The sequence below is a fragment of the Marmota marmota genome, unplaced genomic scaffold (genome assembly GCF_001458135.2).
Source record: "Marmota marmota marmota unplaced genomic scaffold, marMar, whole genome shotgun sequence".
Lineage (NCBI taxonomy): Eukaryota > Metazoa > Chordata > Mammalia > Rodentia > Sciuridae > Marmota > Marmota marmota.
Genome location: NW_026000240.1, coordinates 3,055,271 through 3,072,670, shown reverse-complemented (window position 1 = coordinate 3,072,670; position 17,400 = coordinate 3,055,271). Strand labels below are relative to the sequence as shown.

At 35.6% G+C, this 17,400-nt stretch overlaps 1 protein-coding gene and 1 non-coding gene across 3 annotated transcripts in view; both read right to left on the bottom strand.

The window, feature by feature from the left end:
- The window catches only part of Snx4 (sorting nexin 4), a 50,494-nt gene that overhangs the window by 25,177 nt on the left and 7,917 nt on the right, over nucleotides 1-17,400 (bottom strand). For both annotated transcript variants that reach the window (XM_015486851.2, XM_015486852.2), the window contains 3 exons: nucleotides 13,708-13,755; nucleotides 8,113-8,168; nucleotides 289-361 (listed from right to left, as the gene is read on the bottom strand). In XM_015486851.2, coding sequence (XP_015342337.1) covers nucleotides 289-361; nucleotides 8,113-8,168; nucleotides 13,708-13,755 — 177 coding nt within the window. The remainder of the gene's footprint in view (nucleotides 1-288; nucleotides 362-8,112; nucleotides 8,169-13,707; nucleotides 13,756-17,400) is intronic.
- LOC125613650 lies at nucleotides 12,218-12,324 on the bottom strand. Its single transcript, XR_007344216.1, has one exon. It is a non-coding gene; the product is annotated as a U6 spliceosomal RNA (small nuclear RNA).

Here is a 17,400-nt window from a genome sequence, read left to right as displayed (position 1 = left end):
TATATACATCTAAAATTCTACACTTAATTATATTCAACATGCACTGAAATGACAGGCCTTTTGACAAGATGTCAAAACAACTATACTATTCGAGGGCTGAAATTCTTCAAGTTGTTAATGACAGAAAACATTTTGCATTTCTTTCAAAAATGCAGCTTGCATAATGAATATACTACATAGGAATGTAAAAATCAGTTATTCATCAGAAATACCACCTATAACTTAAAAGATGATGATTAAATGACAAGGATCTTCCTTACAAATGGAAAAAGCTCTAGGTCCACTTACAGCTCTGACTCGAAGAAGATGTGAGATGACCGACTGTAGTTCATCACTGTAGTGTTTCAGTTCAGTAAATCTCCTAAAACAGGAAATAAATAAAACATCATTCTTCTCATGAAAACAAGCAGTCTAAGGCTGAAATATAAAATGGCAGTTCCTAAGAATAATAAAACTGGTTCTATATAACCATATATATACTAGCCCTGAACACTTACATAATAATATAAATACAAAAACTCTACAGTTAAATAACACTTTCTTTTGACAGTTTGAAAGCCAAGAAAAGATGCCATACTTTAGAATTTACATCAAGGGGTTGAGAGTAAATTCGTCAGTAGAAAAAATAACTTAAAAAAAAAAAGCAAAATATTTATGGTGATTAAAAAAAAAAATCTTAAGACTTAACCATAGGGACTGGGGTTGTAGCTCAGTGGTAGAGCACTTGCCTGGCATGAGAGAGGCACTGGGTTCAATCCCCAGCACCACATAAAAAAAAAATAAATAAAATAAAATAAAGGTATTGTGTCCGTCTACGACTAAAAAAATATTTGAAAAAAAGATAAGTAACCATAAATTGTGGTCTCTAATAGCAAGCTTAAAATGCTTCTCAGTAACCCTTGTTTCCTTATTCTATTATCAGACATTCTCCATAAAGATCTGAAACTCTTTGATATACCACTTGTCACTTTCCAAACAACCAAGCTTCATAGATAAACTAGACATCATCAGATGGAAGAGCTCCCACCTTCACCTCCTGCCAACTTTTTGAGAAAACTTTCTCAAATCTACATCAATTTTTCCTTTCATCTAGAATCTCTTCCTATCCTGCACTTGAGATTCTACTTCAGCTTGAAATAGGAAATGTTCCTATTTCCCAACTTCCTCTCTCTAGCACCGCTTTCTTCTCCTTAGCATGCCAATTAACTCAGATCTTCTTGGATTAAAATAAACACACACTCCTTGACCACACACCCAACTATTAACACCCTCTCAACATACACTGCTTTCTAGGTGAACTCTCAGCAAGCATCTCCCTAGCAATAACCACTTCTTCCCTTCCCATTTACTTCTTGGTCTGTTAGAATATGGCTTTTCTGGGCTGGGGATGTGGCTCAAGCGGTAGCGCGCTCGCCTGGCATGCGTGCGGCCCAGGTTCGATCCTCAGCACCACATACAAACAAAGATGTTGTGTCCGCCGAAAACTAAAAAATAAATATTAAAAAAAAAAAAAAAACTCTCTCTGTCTCTCTCACTCTCTCTTTAAAAAAAAAAAAAGAATATGGCTTTTCCCTTTAAAACTATAATATTCTTCACAAAGTCAACATGTATTGTCATGTTGTCAAAATTCAATGAAGCATTTCAGTCCCCTCTTACTTGATTCTCTTGGTCATATAACAACTGATATTACCTTCATCTTCTTGAAAATTTGTTCCCTTGACAGCATTGCCATTTCCTCATGATTTTCCTCTTACTCCTGAAGTTTTTACTGTAGTACTCACTCTCTTTCACCCCTCTCTAACATCTTCAACTTCAGTGTGTGAAGAATTTCTAAAATGTATCTAAATTTATGTTGAGGTATTTTAGTTGGAGTGAGTATTACAACTGTACACTCAGGACTTGCTCTCACTTAGAGATCTGAGTTTATAACAAACCACCACTGGATTCAGATGCTGGTGACCCCTTATTTTGGAAAACACCCTTATGGTATTCGCATTCTTTAGGGTCAAGCGCTAGGTTCTTAGCCATCTTCCACTCAATCTTTCAATCTACATATTTTTTTACATGACTTGTAATTCACTATGATCAACATACTGTTATATTCCAATTTCTTTTTTTAAAAAAACTTTATTTATTAGTTTATCTTTTTATGTGGTGCTGAGGATCGAACCTAGTGCCTCACATGTGCTAGGCAAGGGCTCTACCACTGAGCCACAACCCCAACCACTAAATTCTAATTTCTATCTCCAGTCCAAATATGTCTTCTACAGATCTATTAAGCCAATTGATTAGCAGACCTGTTTGTACCTGCTTATACTGCTTATATGTCCAAAGCTCAACCTATTTTTTCCTATATCCTCAACTCTCTTCTATGTTCTAAAAGAGTGAGACCTGGGTTTCTTTCCCTCTGCTTCACCCAGGTTTTTACTAATCACCCAGTCTGTTAATTATACCACCTAAATACTGTTCAAATCCACTCATATTGCTCTATTGTTTTCTGCCAATAACCTAGATTCAAATTAGCATCATCACTTCTCATCTGGAATTCTCATACTATCCTCCTGATTGGGATCCTAGGCTTCTCATAAACCACTCTGCTTGGATGGTAGTCCTGGAGTCCAAACCTACATACTCCTCCGCCTTTTAGCAGGTTTCTTTCTGCTGCAAAGATCAGCCATGATCCTGAAACAAAGCCCAAACTCCTTAATGTGGCTTTTCACTAACCTTGTGCATACAGTTAACTGTGGTTCATCTAAAAAAAGAGGCAGCCAGCAAAGTTAAGGATATTAGACAACACACTTCCACCACTTTTAACTTCTCTCAAGACAGTGTACTTCAGCTAAGAAAATAATCCAAGAATAAAAGAGCTAGCAAGTTTGGGATTACAGGCTTGCACTATGGCACCTAGCTACAGTCTCTCTGAAATAGCCAGCTAGCCAGAGAGGGAGGTAACAGCATCATCAAGGGATCATATTGCAAGAAAGTCAGGGTTAAAATGTTGGTGACAGGGATAAAAATGTTGGTGACAGGGATGAAATGTGCATCTTTGGAAAAATCTCTCATTGGGAAATCAGAAGACCTAAAGTGAAAACTGAAAAATCCACTGACTTTAGATAACACTGTGTATTTAAGAAATAAAGGAATGGGCCAGGCACAGCTGCTTGGGGAGGCTCAGACAAAAGGATCCAAAGTTCAAGGCCAGCTCAAAAACTTAGATTTTGTCTCAAAATAAAAGATGAGAAGGGCTGGAGATGTAGCTCAGTGGTAGAGTGACAGACACTGGCCCTAACTCCAATACTGCTAGAAGAAAAAAAGAAAAAGAAATGAATTTCACAGAAAAGAGAGTTTAAGTTCTTTGCCAAAGTCAAAATTTAGCAGTGTCTGCTAGACTCTCCTACCCTAAATGATTAGCTGTTCTCAGAGAAAAATTAAGGAGTAAAAAGCATATATAATAATGTCAAAATGCTGTAATTTCCTTGGAAAGGAAGGAGTTAACAAAGAGTCCAGACTGGGGAGATGATGATATAAAACTTCCCTCCCAAAACACTAAATGTCTAAAATCCCTACCTGTAAGGCATGTAAAAATCAACAAGTAAATGCAGATTCTAGTAAGACTGTAAGTTTGAGGTTGTCTACACTTAATGTATCTCAAAGCCTCAACTAACCTTAGTTTCTCTTCTCTTCAAAACAGTTCCACCACAACTATAGGCTCTATATTTCCCTTTATTCTCCAAAGTCTGCTTTTACTTGCTTGTAGTCATCTCCCCATCTAAGCCTGGACAGGTGTCTCTCTTAAACAAATCTCATTCATTACTCAAGATTCACCTTAGAAATAACCTCCATCAAGGCTTTTTCTGAACACCACTCTTCAATTTCAAAGTTAGATGGTATAAATACAGTGCGGAGTCTAACTTGTCTACTTTATATTGCTTTCATATTTTCATATGGCTTTCATTTTTTCCACCCTATTCTACTGAAAGTACATCAAACCATACAGATTTTCTTACACGTCTTTACAACTTATACCATCAACTATTACATAAATCCCCAAAGAAAATGAACTCAATGAATTCTGAAAGTCTGAGTGACTATGAAAAACAATAAATTTGTCAGTCTCCTCCCACTTTTCCAGTTTCTGCACTTCCAGGTCCTGCCTTGCTGCCTATCTGTGGGAGTTCCTAATATGGTACCTTGAACCCCTTGAAAACTCACTAGATAAATTTCTTCCTGTATCCATCCTTCTTGCTCTCAAACTCAGCATAGGAAAGTGATCTATTCTGACAGTTTGAAACTCAAGGAATAAACCAAGCAAATTTTAACCTTAATTATGTTACTGCATGGCCTGGCTTTTTTTCTTTTGTGGTGGTGCTGGGGATTGAACCCAAGGCCTTGTGCATGCTATTTAAGTTTTCTACCACTGAGCTACATCCCCATCCTTTGGCTTTCTTCTAAAAGAAGAAAACTAATTTTATAAATTATTTCATTGGGGTCATATGGATTTTCTTTTATTAATTTTTAGCCAAGAAAAACTGGCAACTAAAGCTATAGTCAATGAAATTTCTACTGGGCATGGTAGCACATGACATGAGAGGTTACACTGCTTCTACAATAAACAGTAGATTTTAAAAACTATGTAAGCTGGGAATGGTGTCACATGCCTGTAATTCTAGCAACTAGGCAGGCTGAGACAGGAGGATCACTAGTTTGTGGCCAGCCTTAGAGATTCTGTGAGGCCCTGAGCAACTTAGTGAGACCCTATCTCAAAATAATAAATGAATAAATAATTAAAGGATGAATGAATACATAAATGGGTTGGGGATGTGGCTTACTGGTTAAGCACTCCTGCCCTGGGTTCAATCCCTGGTACCTAAATAAATAAACTAATTAATTAAACCAAAAAAAAAAAAAAAACCTATATAAATGACATGTTACTTCTTTCATCTGGTTTGTCTGTCATCTGGATTTTGTTTTAATGGGTTTAGGTTATTTTCAACACAATATAAGAAACTCTAGAAGTGGACATAAAAATAAAACTTGGCCAGGAACAGTGGCACATGCCTGTAATTCCAGCAGCTTGGGAGGCTAAGGCAGGAGGATTTTAAGTTCAAAGCCAGCCTCAGCAATGTAGTCAGGCCCTGAACAACTTAGTAAGACACTGTCTCAAAAAATAAAACAGGCTGGGGATGTGGCTCAGTGTTAAGCACCACTGGGTTCAATCCCCAGTACCAAAAACAGAAAAAACAAAAACAAACAAAAAAACTTGGATGCACTTCTTTATGCAATTGATGCAATCCAAGACATTGAGCTCTTAAGTCCACATACAAGTAGAAGGCCCCAGGTTCTCCTTCTCACTTTTCCTAACAATCTTGTTTGCGGAAACACAAACATGCAGGAAACAAGTACTAAAGAATCATTTTGGAAATAACTCTGTGAAATAATCATTCTGGTGTTCTAGATTTTATGAAAGGATAGAATAAAACTGTTTTGAAGACATATACTCTTTTAACAATAGCACCAATGATAATCTACTGTGTCAACTAGACCTAGAAAAGATATCTATATATTAAGAATGGTTATAACAACTACTGGGGTTGTGGTTCAGTGTTGGAGTGATTGCCTAGCATCAGTGAGGCACTGGGTTCAACTGTCAGCACCATATTGAAAAATAAATAAACTAAAGTCATTATATCCAACTACAGCTAAAGATATTTTTTTTAAAAAGAATGGTTATAACAATAACTGATGTAGACAATTCTCCTATCTAGGATTTGAGGCCAATAAATTTTATTACTAATACACTGATTTTACACTTTAACAATATAGGAGCAAAAACTGCCTTGATAATACTGGTCATATTACATTTAAAATTCTACGTACAAAAGAGTAAAATTTAGCAATTCAGGTAACCTCAAAAAGAGAGAAGGGCTGGGTGCAGTATAGCACGCCTATAATCCCAATGGCTCGGGAGGCTGAGGCAGGAGGATCATGAGTTCAAGGCCAGCCTCAGCAAAAAGTGAGGCTCTAAATAACTCAGTGTAGACCCTGTCTCTAAATAAAATACAAAAAATAGGGCTGGGAATGTGGCTCAGTGGTCGAGTGCCTCAGAATTCAATCCCTGAAACACCCCCCAAAAAAAGAGAGAGACAGAAGGGATTGGGGTTATGGCTCAGTGGTAGAGCACTTGCCTAGCACATGTGAAGCACTGGGTTCGATCCTCAGCACCTCATAAAAAATAAACCATTAAAGTTTAGAAAATACTAATCAAAATATTAATATTATACTAACAAACAAGAAATAATATCAGCTACATGATTTTCTAATGAATGTACATCCACCAAACGTAGCTTAAGTTTTCCAAAACTTTTTTTTGGGGGGGGGTGATTTATAATTTTAGTTCTTCGTTAAGAGGACACTTCTTATATACCATGCAAGTATTAAAAACTTCAGGGAACATTAAATGCATATTATTAAATCAAATAGGTCAATTTCAAATATGACATAAACATGCTGAAAAAGAAAAATTATGAAAACTGTAAAAAGATCAATGGAGGCTCATGCTAGAGAAATAAAAGGAAGAACAGGGGTTGCACAGAGAATTTTCAAGACAATAAAACTATTTTGTATGATACTATAGTAGTGTCATCCCAAACTCCTAAAATGTATAACAGCAAATATACAACAGCAAATGTGAATCTTCACGTAAATGATGACTTCCAGTAATAATGCTGTGTCAATGTAGATTCATTTACTGTAATAAACATAGTTCTCTGGTGAGGGGGAGGTGCTGAGGATGTGCTTTCTGCTCAATTTTGCTGTAAATCTAAAATTGTTCTAAAAAATAAAAGTTTTATTAATTATTATTTTATTTATTTATTTATTTTTGGTACTGGGGATTAAACCCAGAGGCACTTAATCACTGAGCCACATCCCCAGCCCTATTTTGTATTTTATTAGAGACAAGGTCTCACTGAGTTGCTCAGCACCTCACTAAGTTGCTGAGGCTGGCTTTGAACTCACAATCTTCCTGCCTCAGCCTCCACAGTCACTGGGATTACAGGTGTATGCAACAACACAAGTTTTATTTTTAAATAAAGCAAAATAAAACAAAAAAACCTTCAGTGGTTACCACAACTTCCTAGTTACTAAAACTTTAAAAATATTTTTTTTAGGGCAAGAATGTGTAACACAAGAATATGTGATGCCATGAGTTCAAACCACAGCACTGCAAAAAATAATAATAATATTCATTTATATTTTATATTCAAAATTCATATTAAAAACCAGAGGCATTACTGTTAATGTCATGGTTTATAAAGCTGCATGATATATCATCAAAAAATGCAAACAGACTTTTGCATATTTTTTATAAGAATTTATACTACAGGGAAATTAAAGCTGAAGGACTCTAGAGAAATTCTAACAGACTTCATAAACTTGGTTGCTGTAAATGGAAAGGCCTCATCTGTCTAGGCGTTTCTAACTGAAAAGCTCCTATAACTGAACCAAACTGCCAGGTAAAGGAACATATAATGAAGATCTTGAAATACCCACAAAATTTAGAGAATGAGCCAAACCAAAACCAAATCTAGGTCTTTTCCTAAGAAGTCATTTCTGAATACACTGATTTCCTTTAATGTAGGAATACACTTACAAACTGATATTAATAAAGTCAAGTATTTATCAAATGAAAATCTGCATAAAATTATGCTAAAATGCATTTATCTATCAAATTTTCTTGGCATACAAAGTAGGTATTTTCTTTTTAAATATACAACATAATTTTTTAAGCTCTGCATATTTGACAAGCAAAGTCATACAAAGAAAAATTATGACATTAAAATCACTTTCATCATTTTTTGATACCTTCAACATTTAATAAATCTTTCTAGGAAAAAAGCAGTGGTTTAATTTTTTTAAACTTCAGTTATTTATAAGCTTAAATCCAATTAAGATACCAAATTTCAAAATCAGTTTTAGACTTAAAAAGAAATTTGTGAAGTACCACTAAGAATATTTGGCAAATGAAGTGCATACATTCAGAAATGAAAAATTAAATAGACGGATAGGCACCATTCAAAACAACATTTAATTGTTATTAAAACAAAACCTTACTTGTCTGGGTTTTTCACTCTGAATGTTGCATTAAGCGCTTTTAACCTGGAGTCTGCCTGGAAAAAATAATTTGTTCACTTAATACAATTACATTTCAGGGTATAAAATTCAAACAGTTTTACTTTCCCTTTAGAATTAGATGCTAAATACAGTTTTCTTCATATTAAATGTTGTAAACACATTAAGCATACCTAAAACAACAGCTTGGTAGTTATTTTTGAGAACACTTCAGAAACATAATAAATTAGACTAAGTACATGGTATTCAGTGATTCCAAAGTAAAACAAATGTAAACAATATATTAGTAGGCATACAGCTCTATATGACTACAAATCAGAATAAGTCATGTGAAAAAACTCATTATAGCTTTACACTAAGCCAAGAAAAGAAATGATCTGCATATGTAAAGTAAATAAAACTACCAAGGGTAGTTCTCAGATGGAATACAAAGGAACCTTGGGACTTTACACTATAATCATCAGTATTTAAGGAAAAGAAATACCTGTAATTAAATTAATACTGTAAGACGTAAAACAAGCTAGCGGAAAATATTATAAGACAACATATCTAGCCTGGTGTGGGTGCACATGCCTTTAATCCCAGCCACTTTGGAGGCTGGGGCAGGTGACCACCAAGTTCAAAGTCAGCCTTAGCAATTTAGGGACACTGTCTCAAAATAAATTTGAAAAGGCCCGAGGATGTAGCTCAGCGGTAAAGCACTCCTAGGTTCAATCCCCATACCAAAAAATAGACAAAACATCTTTTTCACATCTTTATTTATTTCTAGATTAACTGCTCTCAAAGGAGACAGAGATAAACACTAAATAATAAGTTCATTGCATGAAATGAATTCTTTTTTAGGATTTTTAAAAATTTGTTCTAATTAGTTATACATGACAATATGAAATGTATCCTTAACATCTCCAAATCCTATCCTAAATTCTCACTTTTAAAAAAGAAAGGAAAAAGAAAGTCAAATACTTTTCTGTCCAAGATATAGAAACTACAGCATTCATCGTAAAAGATAGCTGTATTAGGAATCATTTTCAAATTATGGTTTGGTTTTGAAGACCTCAACAGTTTGAAAATTTTGTTATTTCAACTTACAACTCACAACTACAAATACTCTCAATTAACAAAACAAATGAAGAAAGCAATTCAAAAATATTATTAGGGCTTCCCAGATTACTTGACTAAGAAAATAAAAACAAATGCAACAAATATGTCACTCAAAAACTCATCCTGCTGGAGCTCCAGACCCCCCAAAATTCACAGCTACCTGAAGAATATAAAATATAACACCGAGCGCAATGGCACATTCCTATAATCCCAGAGGCTCAGGATGCTAAGGCTGGAGGATCACCAGTTAAAAGCCAGTCTCAGCAATAGTGAGGTGCTAAGCAACTCAATGAGAACCTGTCTCTAAATAAAATACAAAATAGGCCTGGGTCTGTGGTTGAGTCCCCTGAGTTCAAGCCCAACTACCCGCTGCCCCCCGCAAAAAAGAATATAAATATTTGGTGTGATTCAGAATGATCTCATTTTCCCAGAAATAGAGCTTTCCCTTACCAATCCTTTTTGCATGCATTAATTACATAAAGAATAAGCAAAAAGAGAGGAAATAACAGGGACTGTAATTAAGAAGGTCTTTAAGTCAAATAAGCCTAAACTTCGATTTAGGTTTCATCACTTATAATCATGTGACACTAGGGAAGTCACCTTCTAGAGTTCCTCATCCAAAAAATGGGAATACTGAATAACTTCAAAGGTACTAAGGCAATACTGAGCAAAATAAAATACAGTATCAGCCTATATGCTTATAAAACCAGCATACATGCTTACTATGTGCTAAGTACTGTATTAAACACATAGTAAGTATATATGCTGATGATATTCAGGTAAAAACTTTCTGAAAAGTTTTTTTTTTTTTTAAACCATTTTAGATAGTTTTTCTAAAATTATTGGCTGAGGGTATAGCTCTGTGCCAGAGTACACACTTTGTATATTCAAGGACTCAGATTTGCTCCCTAGCACCAAAATATTTTAAAAATTACTCACAAAATAAAAGCATGTTCCTAAAAAGTCTTTTCAATCACCTTAGAGCAAGAGTTGCCAAGTTTTAGACCAACAAGAATCAGTATGTATGGGATAAAACTCAGGATTGACTATTTTGAACAAACAATCCCAACAACTGAGAAGCACACAGTGTATTAACAGTACAATTAACTGAATTAACAGTACAAAGCAAGCATAATTTCACTTTTTCTTGAGGCCTTCAGGTAACCCCTATAAACAACTACTAGCAAACCCATTTTTCATGCACTGAGACCCTGGAGGCTAAAATGATATGTGAACATTTGGCCTCATGCCCAATGTACCTACACTGTGCATCTGACCCTCGTACACTTGTTACCTCCTTTTCTGGTATCAGACTCAGTTGTCATTGTCACTATTGTCACAATGTGCTCGTCTTCACTATTACTTAACTTTAGTAAATTTTCTGCCAAAATATTTGTAGTCTGTAAAATAGCCCAATCTATCTGAACTATAATAAAATAAGTGAATTCTGAGAGAACCAAAGTATTTCTAAAAGCATGGAAGTAAGCTATGTTACACCCATTTGAATATTCAAAAAAGTCAGATTTGCTTAAATATTGGCTTCCAATTGTGATTAAATTGTCATCAAACACATGATCTCCAGATAAGGAAAACATGACTTTACATCTATATATACACATACACCTACGTATGTACAGGGAGAACCTCATTTGTATGAATGCATGTACATATTCATGTATGTGAGGTTGCCCCTAAAGAGCCCATGTCCTTGATGGAAGAAGAAAAGACGTCAGAAATGTCCATAACAAAATAAGGAATAGAAGACGACAGGTGGGTTTCTGAATTCTCTCCATAAAGGTTATTTCTAGTCTTTACTTCATTGAAAGACTGACTTTATGAATTATTAATACTATATATTAAGCACTACCTTTCAAATACTTTAAACCCAAAGGTCTAAACCATACCCAAGCTTTAAACCATAGGTTACCCAAATAGAAAACATTATATCAAAATATTTAAACAGCAAGCACACATAAGATTCATGGCACGCTATGTAAATAGTACAGTCTATAATAATAGAGAAATTCAGGTATTTTTCCAAGGTCTCCAAAGTTACAACCAAACACTGGGTTCAAGGACAAACCACAGATAATTAAGTGACTAAACTGGTGACAAATCAATGACTAAATTTTAAAATTTTGTATTATATAAAGGCAATTCATCAAAACAACTGTATTTTAGGTTTTTTACACTTTTTATTAGTTTCTAACATATCTTGGATTATTTTTCAGAAGCCACTATTAAATTAAAGAATGATTTTCTAAGTTTCAAGTTATTTCAAGTCCTTGCCTAAACTAAATTCCATCACTCCCTCTGAGCATTATAAAGTAATGAGTTTCAATCAAGAAAACTGTAATTTTTTAATGTATAACTGCCAACAAAATACTTATAAATTAAAATCTAATCATGCAAAATTAGAAACTTGATTACATTTTCTCTATATGAAAATAATTTTCTAGTTAATTTTGTGCTATTCAACTACCTGTATACCAATGCATAAAGATCTGGGTGGTATTTTTTTAAATGAATGAATATATTTTGTTCTTCTTATGGGATATACTATAATGACTTTTGGTACTACATTATCCTGTGAATAATTTATCAATTTATATGCTATATACTGGTTGAGTATTTTTTCTGGTTTTTTTTTGCAAGTAATAGAATTTTATTTAAAAATTTATAACATAAAGCCAGGTATGGTGGTGCATGCCTGTAATCCCAGAGGATCAGGAAGCTGAGACAGGAGGATCACAAGTTTAAGGCCAGCCTCAGCAACTTAGCAAGGTCCTAAGCAACTAAGCAAAACCTGTCTCAAAACATAAACAGGGATGGGGAGGTGGCTCAGTAGTTAAGCACCCCTGGGTTCAATCCCTGGTACAAAAAAAAAAAAAAAAAATTATAACATAGAATATTGCTTCCATAAAATGTAAAGAAACTTATCCAGAATTCGTTGTCAACATTTACACAGTGTCACTTCAATTATATAAAAACCATGGAATGCTTCATGAATTAATATATCATCCTTAGGCAGGGGCCATGCTAATCTTCTCTGTATTATTTCAATTTTAGCATGTATGCTGCCAAAATGAGCATCGGGTTGAATATCTCTTATCTGAAATGCTTGGGACCAAAAGTCTAGATTTTGGAGTTTTTTGAGATGTTGGAATATTTTTCATAGACTACTGGTTGAACACCCCTCATCTCAAAATACAAACTAGCCAAGTGTGGTGACTCACGCCTATAATCCCAGTGGCTTGGGAGGCTGAGGCAGGAGGATTGTGATTCAAAGCCAGCCTCAGCAAAAGCGAGGCACTAAGCAACTCAGTGAGACCCTGTCTCTAAATAAAAATACAAAAGAGGGCTAGGGAGTGGCTCAGTGGTTGAGTGCCCCTGGGTTAAATCCCCAGTACCAAAAAAAATTAATAATAATAATCCAAACTATTCCTAAATCCAAAACATATTGAGTGGGCATCAGTCAAATGGATTTTTTTTTAAAGAATTTTTTTTTTTAATATTTATTTTTTAGTTTTCGGCGGACACAGCATCTTTGTTTGTATGTAGTGCTGAGGATCGAACCCAGGCCGCACGCATGCCAGGCTAGCGTGCTACCGCTTGAGATACATCCCCAGCCCCTCAAATGGATTTTGAAGCATTTCAGATTTCAGACTACATTGAATTTCAGATTTTCAGATTACGAATGTGCAATCTGAATTATGTAAATTTATATTATATATCTACTTACCTTAGTAGGTTACAAGAGACAGACTTTTAAAAGCTTTTAACTTACAATAGATTTCTTTGGGGAAAGATTTGGAGAGCAGAGTAGATTAGGGTAGCCATCTCACCACAATACTCCTCAATTTTCAGATAACAATCTCATTTCAAAACATTAATTCTAATGATTAAACTTGAAAAAAACTGGATGAAAACTAAATATGCATTTATCACTTAAGAGATGCTCTTTCAAAATGATACCTATATCGGTTTCAAACTGGCCACCATGTCCCAACTGACAGAAGCAGCATGACCAAAAACTCATCTTTTAGTTTACTCATGTGGAAAAATCCAAGCTAGACTCTTGAGAAGTACCATTCACTGGTAATAGTGATCAATTGTCGGAGGCAGGGGTGCATGTGGAAATGGTCAGGAAAGAGGAAAGAAAAAGATGTAAAAGTATGTTTATACTGTGGGGGAAAAATTTTATAGCCTGTATTTAGATTACTGCTTCAAAATGTTCTTATCTAATAAAATTAAATTAATAAATTTGACCATTATAGTCCAACTAGTAACAAAAATTACATAAATCAAAAGTGAATTGTGGTGTTTTTTTTGAAAAGCTTATCAATGATATTAGATGCAAAGATGATTTCTGACATTTATTCATTCAAAAAATTAACCCAGTACCCATTAAGAGTATAGCATTGTGCTAGAAACTGTAAAGAAATACGGCAAATTACTTCATACAAATATACTTACTTTCAGCTGAAACCCAGTTTCATTCACAGTTTCCTTCCAGTTACCTTCCTAAAAATTAAAGTTAATTTTAGAAACCATTACTGCAAAGCAAAACAATACATAAAAAAAAAATCCAAAATAATTCAGTATTATTTTGTTCTTATTTCAAGGGAAATGGTAGAGAAAAGTTTACAAAAACTCTTTCATTATAAAATTAAACATAAGGGACTGGAGTTGTAGCTCAATGGTAGAGCGCTTGCCTAGCATGTGTCAGGCACTGGGTTCGATCCACAGTACCACATAAAACTAAATAAATAAAATAAAGGTATTGTGTCCATCTACAACTAAAACAAAATTTTTTAATTAAACATATAGTTCAGATTTCAAAAGATAAAACAGAATTTGGACCCAAGATTTTAGAGATTAGGGCTTCAAAAACTGATGACTAATTTTGATATCATTTAAGTGATACCAAAAGTATATCTTCAATTAAGTATAAAAATGCTAACCAAGCTGGGCATAGTGGCACACGCCTGTAATCCCAGCGGCTGGGGAGGCTGAGACAGGAGAATCTCGAGTTCAAAGCCAGCCTCAGCAATCACAAGACACTAAGCAACTCAGTGAGACCCTGTCACTAAATAAAATACAAAAATAGGGCTGGGATGTGGCTCAGTGATTGAGTATCCGTGAGTTCATTCCCTGGTGCCAAAAAAAAAAAAAAAAGCTAACCAAAAAAATACTGCAATTGAATAATAAACAATTCAATAAATCCAAACCCAACCCAATAAATTGCACATAAAAAACCTGCTCCAAAAACATCCTTAAAAATAAGCATTATAGGGGCTGGGGATGTGGCTCAAGCGGTAGCGTGCTCGCCTGCGGCGTGCTTGCGGCCCGGGTTCGATCCTCAGCACCACATACAAACAAAGATGTTGTGTCCGCCGAGAACTAAAAAATAAATATTAAAAAATTCTCTCTCTCTCTCTCTCCCACTCTCTCTTAAAAAAAAAAAAAAAAGCATTATAACCATATACTTTGTATACAACCAGAGATATGAAAAATTGTGCTCTTTATGTGTAATATGAATTGTAATGCATTCTGTTGTCATTTATTTTTAAAAATCAAATAAAAATTGGGGAAAAAATAAGCATTATAATCAAGTGTGGTGTCTCAAACCTTTTTTTTCCCAGTGATTCTGAAGGCTGAGAGAGGAGGACTGCGTTTGAATTTAGCCTCAGCAAATTTATTGAGACCCCAAGCAACTTAGGAAAATTCTGTTTCAAAATAAACAATAACAAGAGCTGGCTCATGCCTATAATCCTAGTGGCTTAGGCTGCTGAGGCAGGATTGCAGGTTCGAAGCCAGCCTCAGGAACTTACTGAGGCTCTAAACAACTTAGTAAGACCTTGCTTCAAAATAAAAAACAAAAAGGGCTGGCGATGTGGCTCAGTGGTTATGTATCCTTGTGTTTAATACCTCCTACCCAAATAAAAAAAAGAGCTGGGGTGTGCCTCAGTGATCAAGCACCCCTGGGTTCCATCCCCAGTACAAATAAATAAATGAATAAATAAGCATTCTAGGTGGTGCACACCTGTAATCTCAGCAACTCGAAAGGCTAACGTGCAGGGGTGTGTGTGTGTGTGTGTGTGTGTGTGTTCAAGATAGTGGAATAAGAAGGGGTCATGTTCCTGGCTGCTCCATAGTGAAACCAAGAAAGCAAACAGGCAGCTTCCCAGCAAAGTGGGTGAACAACAACAAAAAAAAGCAGGGGGACTTTACTGGAATTTAAAACTAGACATTCAAAGCAGACTGGGGACACAGGAAGTTAGATATAATAAAATAAGGAAGAAATCCCTAGAGGCATAGTCGCTGCAGCAACTGAGCCAAAAGCACCAGCCACAGTTGTGGAGGGATAAGGAAATTAAAGGAACCCGCATTTTGGGGAGGCTTGAGGCATGTACAGAGCATTTAGAGATCAAGAGCATTGCCCAGCAAACCTGAAAGATGTGCCGCACAATATCTGTGAGCGGAGAAAGAAGCCACCATCTTTCCAGAAGGAGTGTAGAAGACAAAGGAAGGAACCATTTTGCAGCCACTGCGGGGCTCACACCTGAGAGGGCCCATTCTTGGCAAAACGGAGTTTGGCCCAAAATACAGGCCTGGTAAACATACACTTCACAAAATAGAGTGTGCTTAAGTGACCAAGAGAAAAATCAAACGTGGAGAGAGTTTGACAAAGTGGACAACTGGTTGTGAAAACCTACTTGGCTCTATCCCTCCTTCTCCAATCTGACTGTTCACAGGACCTGCTGAGACAGATGCATCTGGCTGGGAACTTGGAAGGGCAGAGGCAGGAGAGATTCTCTTCACTGGAGACTGAACTTGAGAGGAAATGTGGGGTCCGCAGGTGATGTAGGGGACTAAAAATTGGGTCCCCCAAAACACAAGTAGAATCCAGGGGAGATCCCTAGGGTACAGTGTTCGAGCGTGGACCTGCAAGTGCTGGGTGCTGGAGGTGCTGATTTAAAATCTCCAGAACAACTGGCAATCAGCAAAGAGCCTGGAACCCACCTAAACCTAAACCCTGCCTCCAGGAACTCCACCTACTGGATTACATCTCTCATTCTAGCAATAAAGAGGGTGGAGCATCAGCTCCAGATTATCCCACCTAAAACTGCTGACAAGAGAAGCTGAAAATCTTTTGAACTCCAATGGAAAGAATTTTTTAAATTTTCATCAAGATCTTTTTTTTTTTTAATTCTTTTTCTGTTTAATTGTGACCTTAATGGTACATGGACATTTATACATATTCATATTTGGCTTTTTTTCCCCTCACTTCTAGCATTTTTGAAGCCAGCAATTTTTCATGGATTGGTTTTTTGTGAACCAGGACATTTGATTAGTATATTTTAGTTTTGTTTTATATTATTTTTATTTTCAATTTTTAAAAAAACATTTTACTTTATGTTTTTTTCTCCTGTTTCCCTTGATTCTCTTTTCCTCTGTTATCAGCCAATATCTATTGTTCTCCTTCACTCTTCCTTTAATTTTTTACTTCTTCTTCTCTCTTCCTCATAATCATCACATCCTATATCACTTCTGTCCTTTTCCCTGTTCACCATTTGAAATTATAAACCCTTTTGCAAATTCGCTGTTTTTATGGTAGGCAATAGCTGTTCATCATTTCTGTTTATTGTGATAATTAACATTGTAGATGTCATAGCAGGAATTATTTGGTTTAATGCTGTATATTGTTTGCATTGGTTGTTGTTATCATTTGTCTCCCCCTAAATGGTGAGGTACTGGAAACCTTTAGGGACATTATAAGTCCACAGGGTAGAAACTCTGCTGCCTCAGATCCATACTGTTAAAGGGTAGACACACAAAAAACATTAAAAAGCAAGGGAACAAATCACCCCAAACAAGCCAAAATACTCCAGAACAGAATCCATTGACACACAGAGGAAGAAATGTCAGAGAGAGATTAGAATGTACATAGTTAAATTGATCTGCAAAGTAAAGGGCAGAATAAAAAATGAAACCAGAAAGAAACTACAGGAAGTGAAAGATCACTTCAATAAAGAAGCAGAGATGGGGGGCTGGGGATGTGGCTCAAGCGTGCAGCCCGGGTTCGATCCTCAGCACCACATACAAACAAAGATGTTGTGTCCGCCGAAAAACTAAAAAATAAATATTAAAATTCTCTCTCTCTCT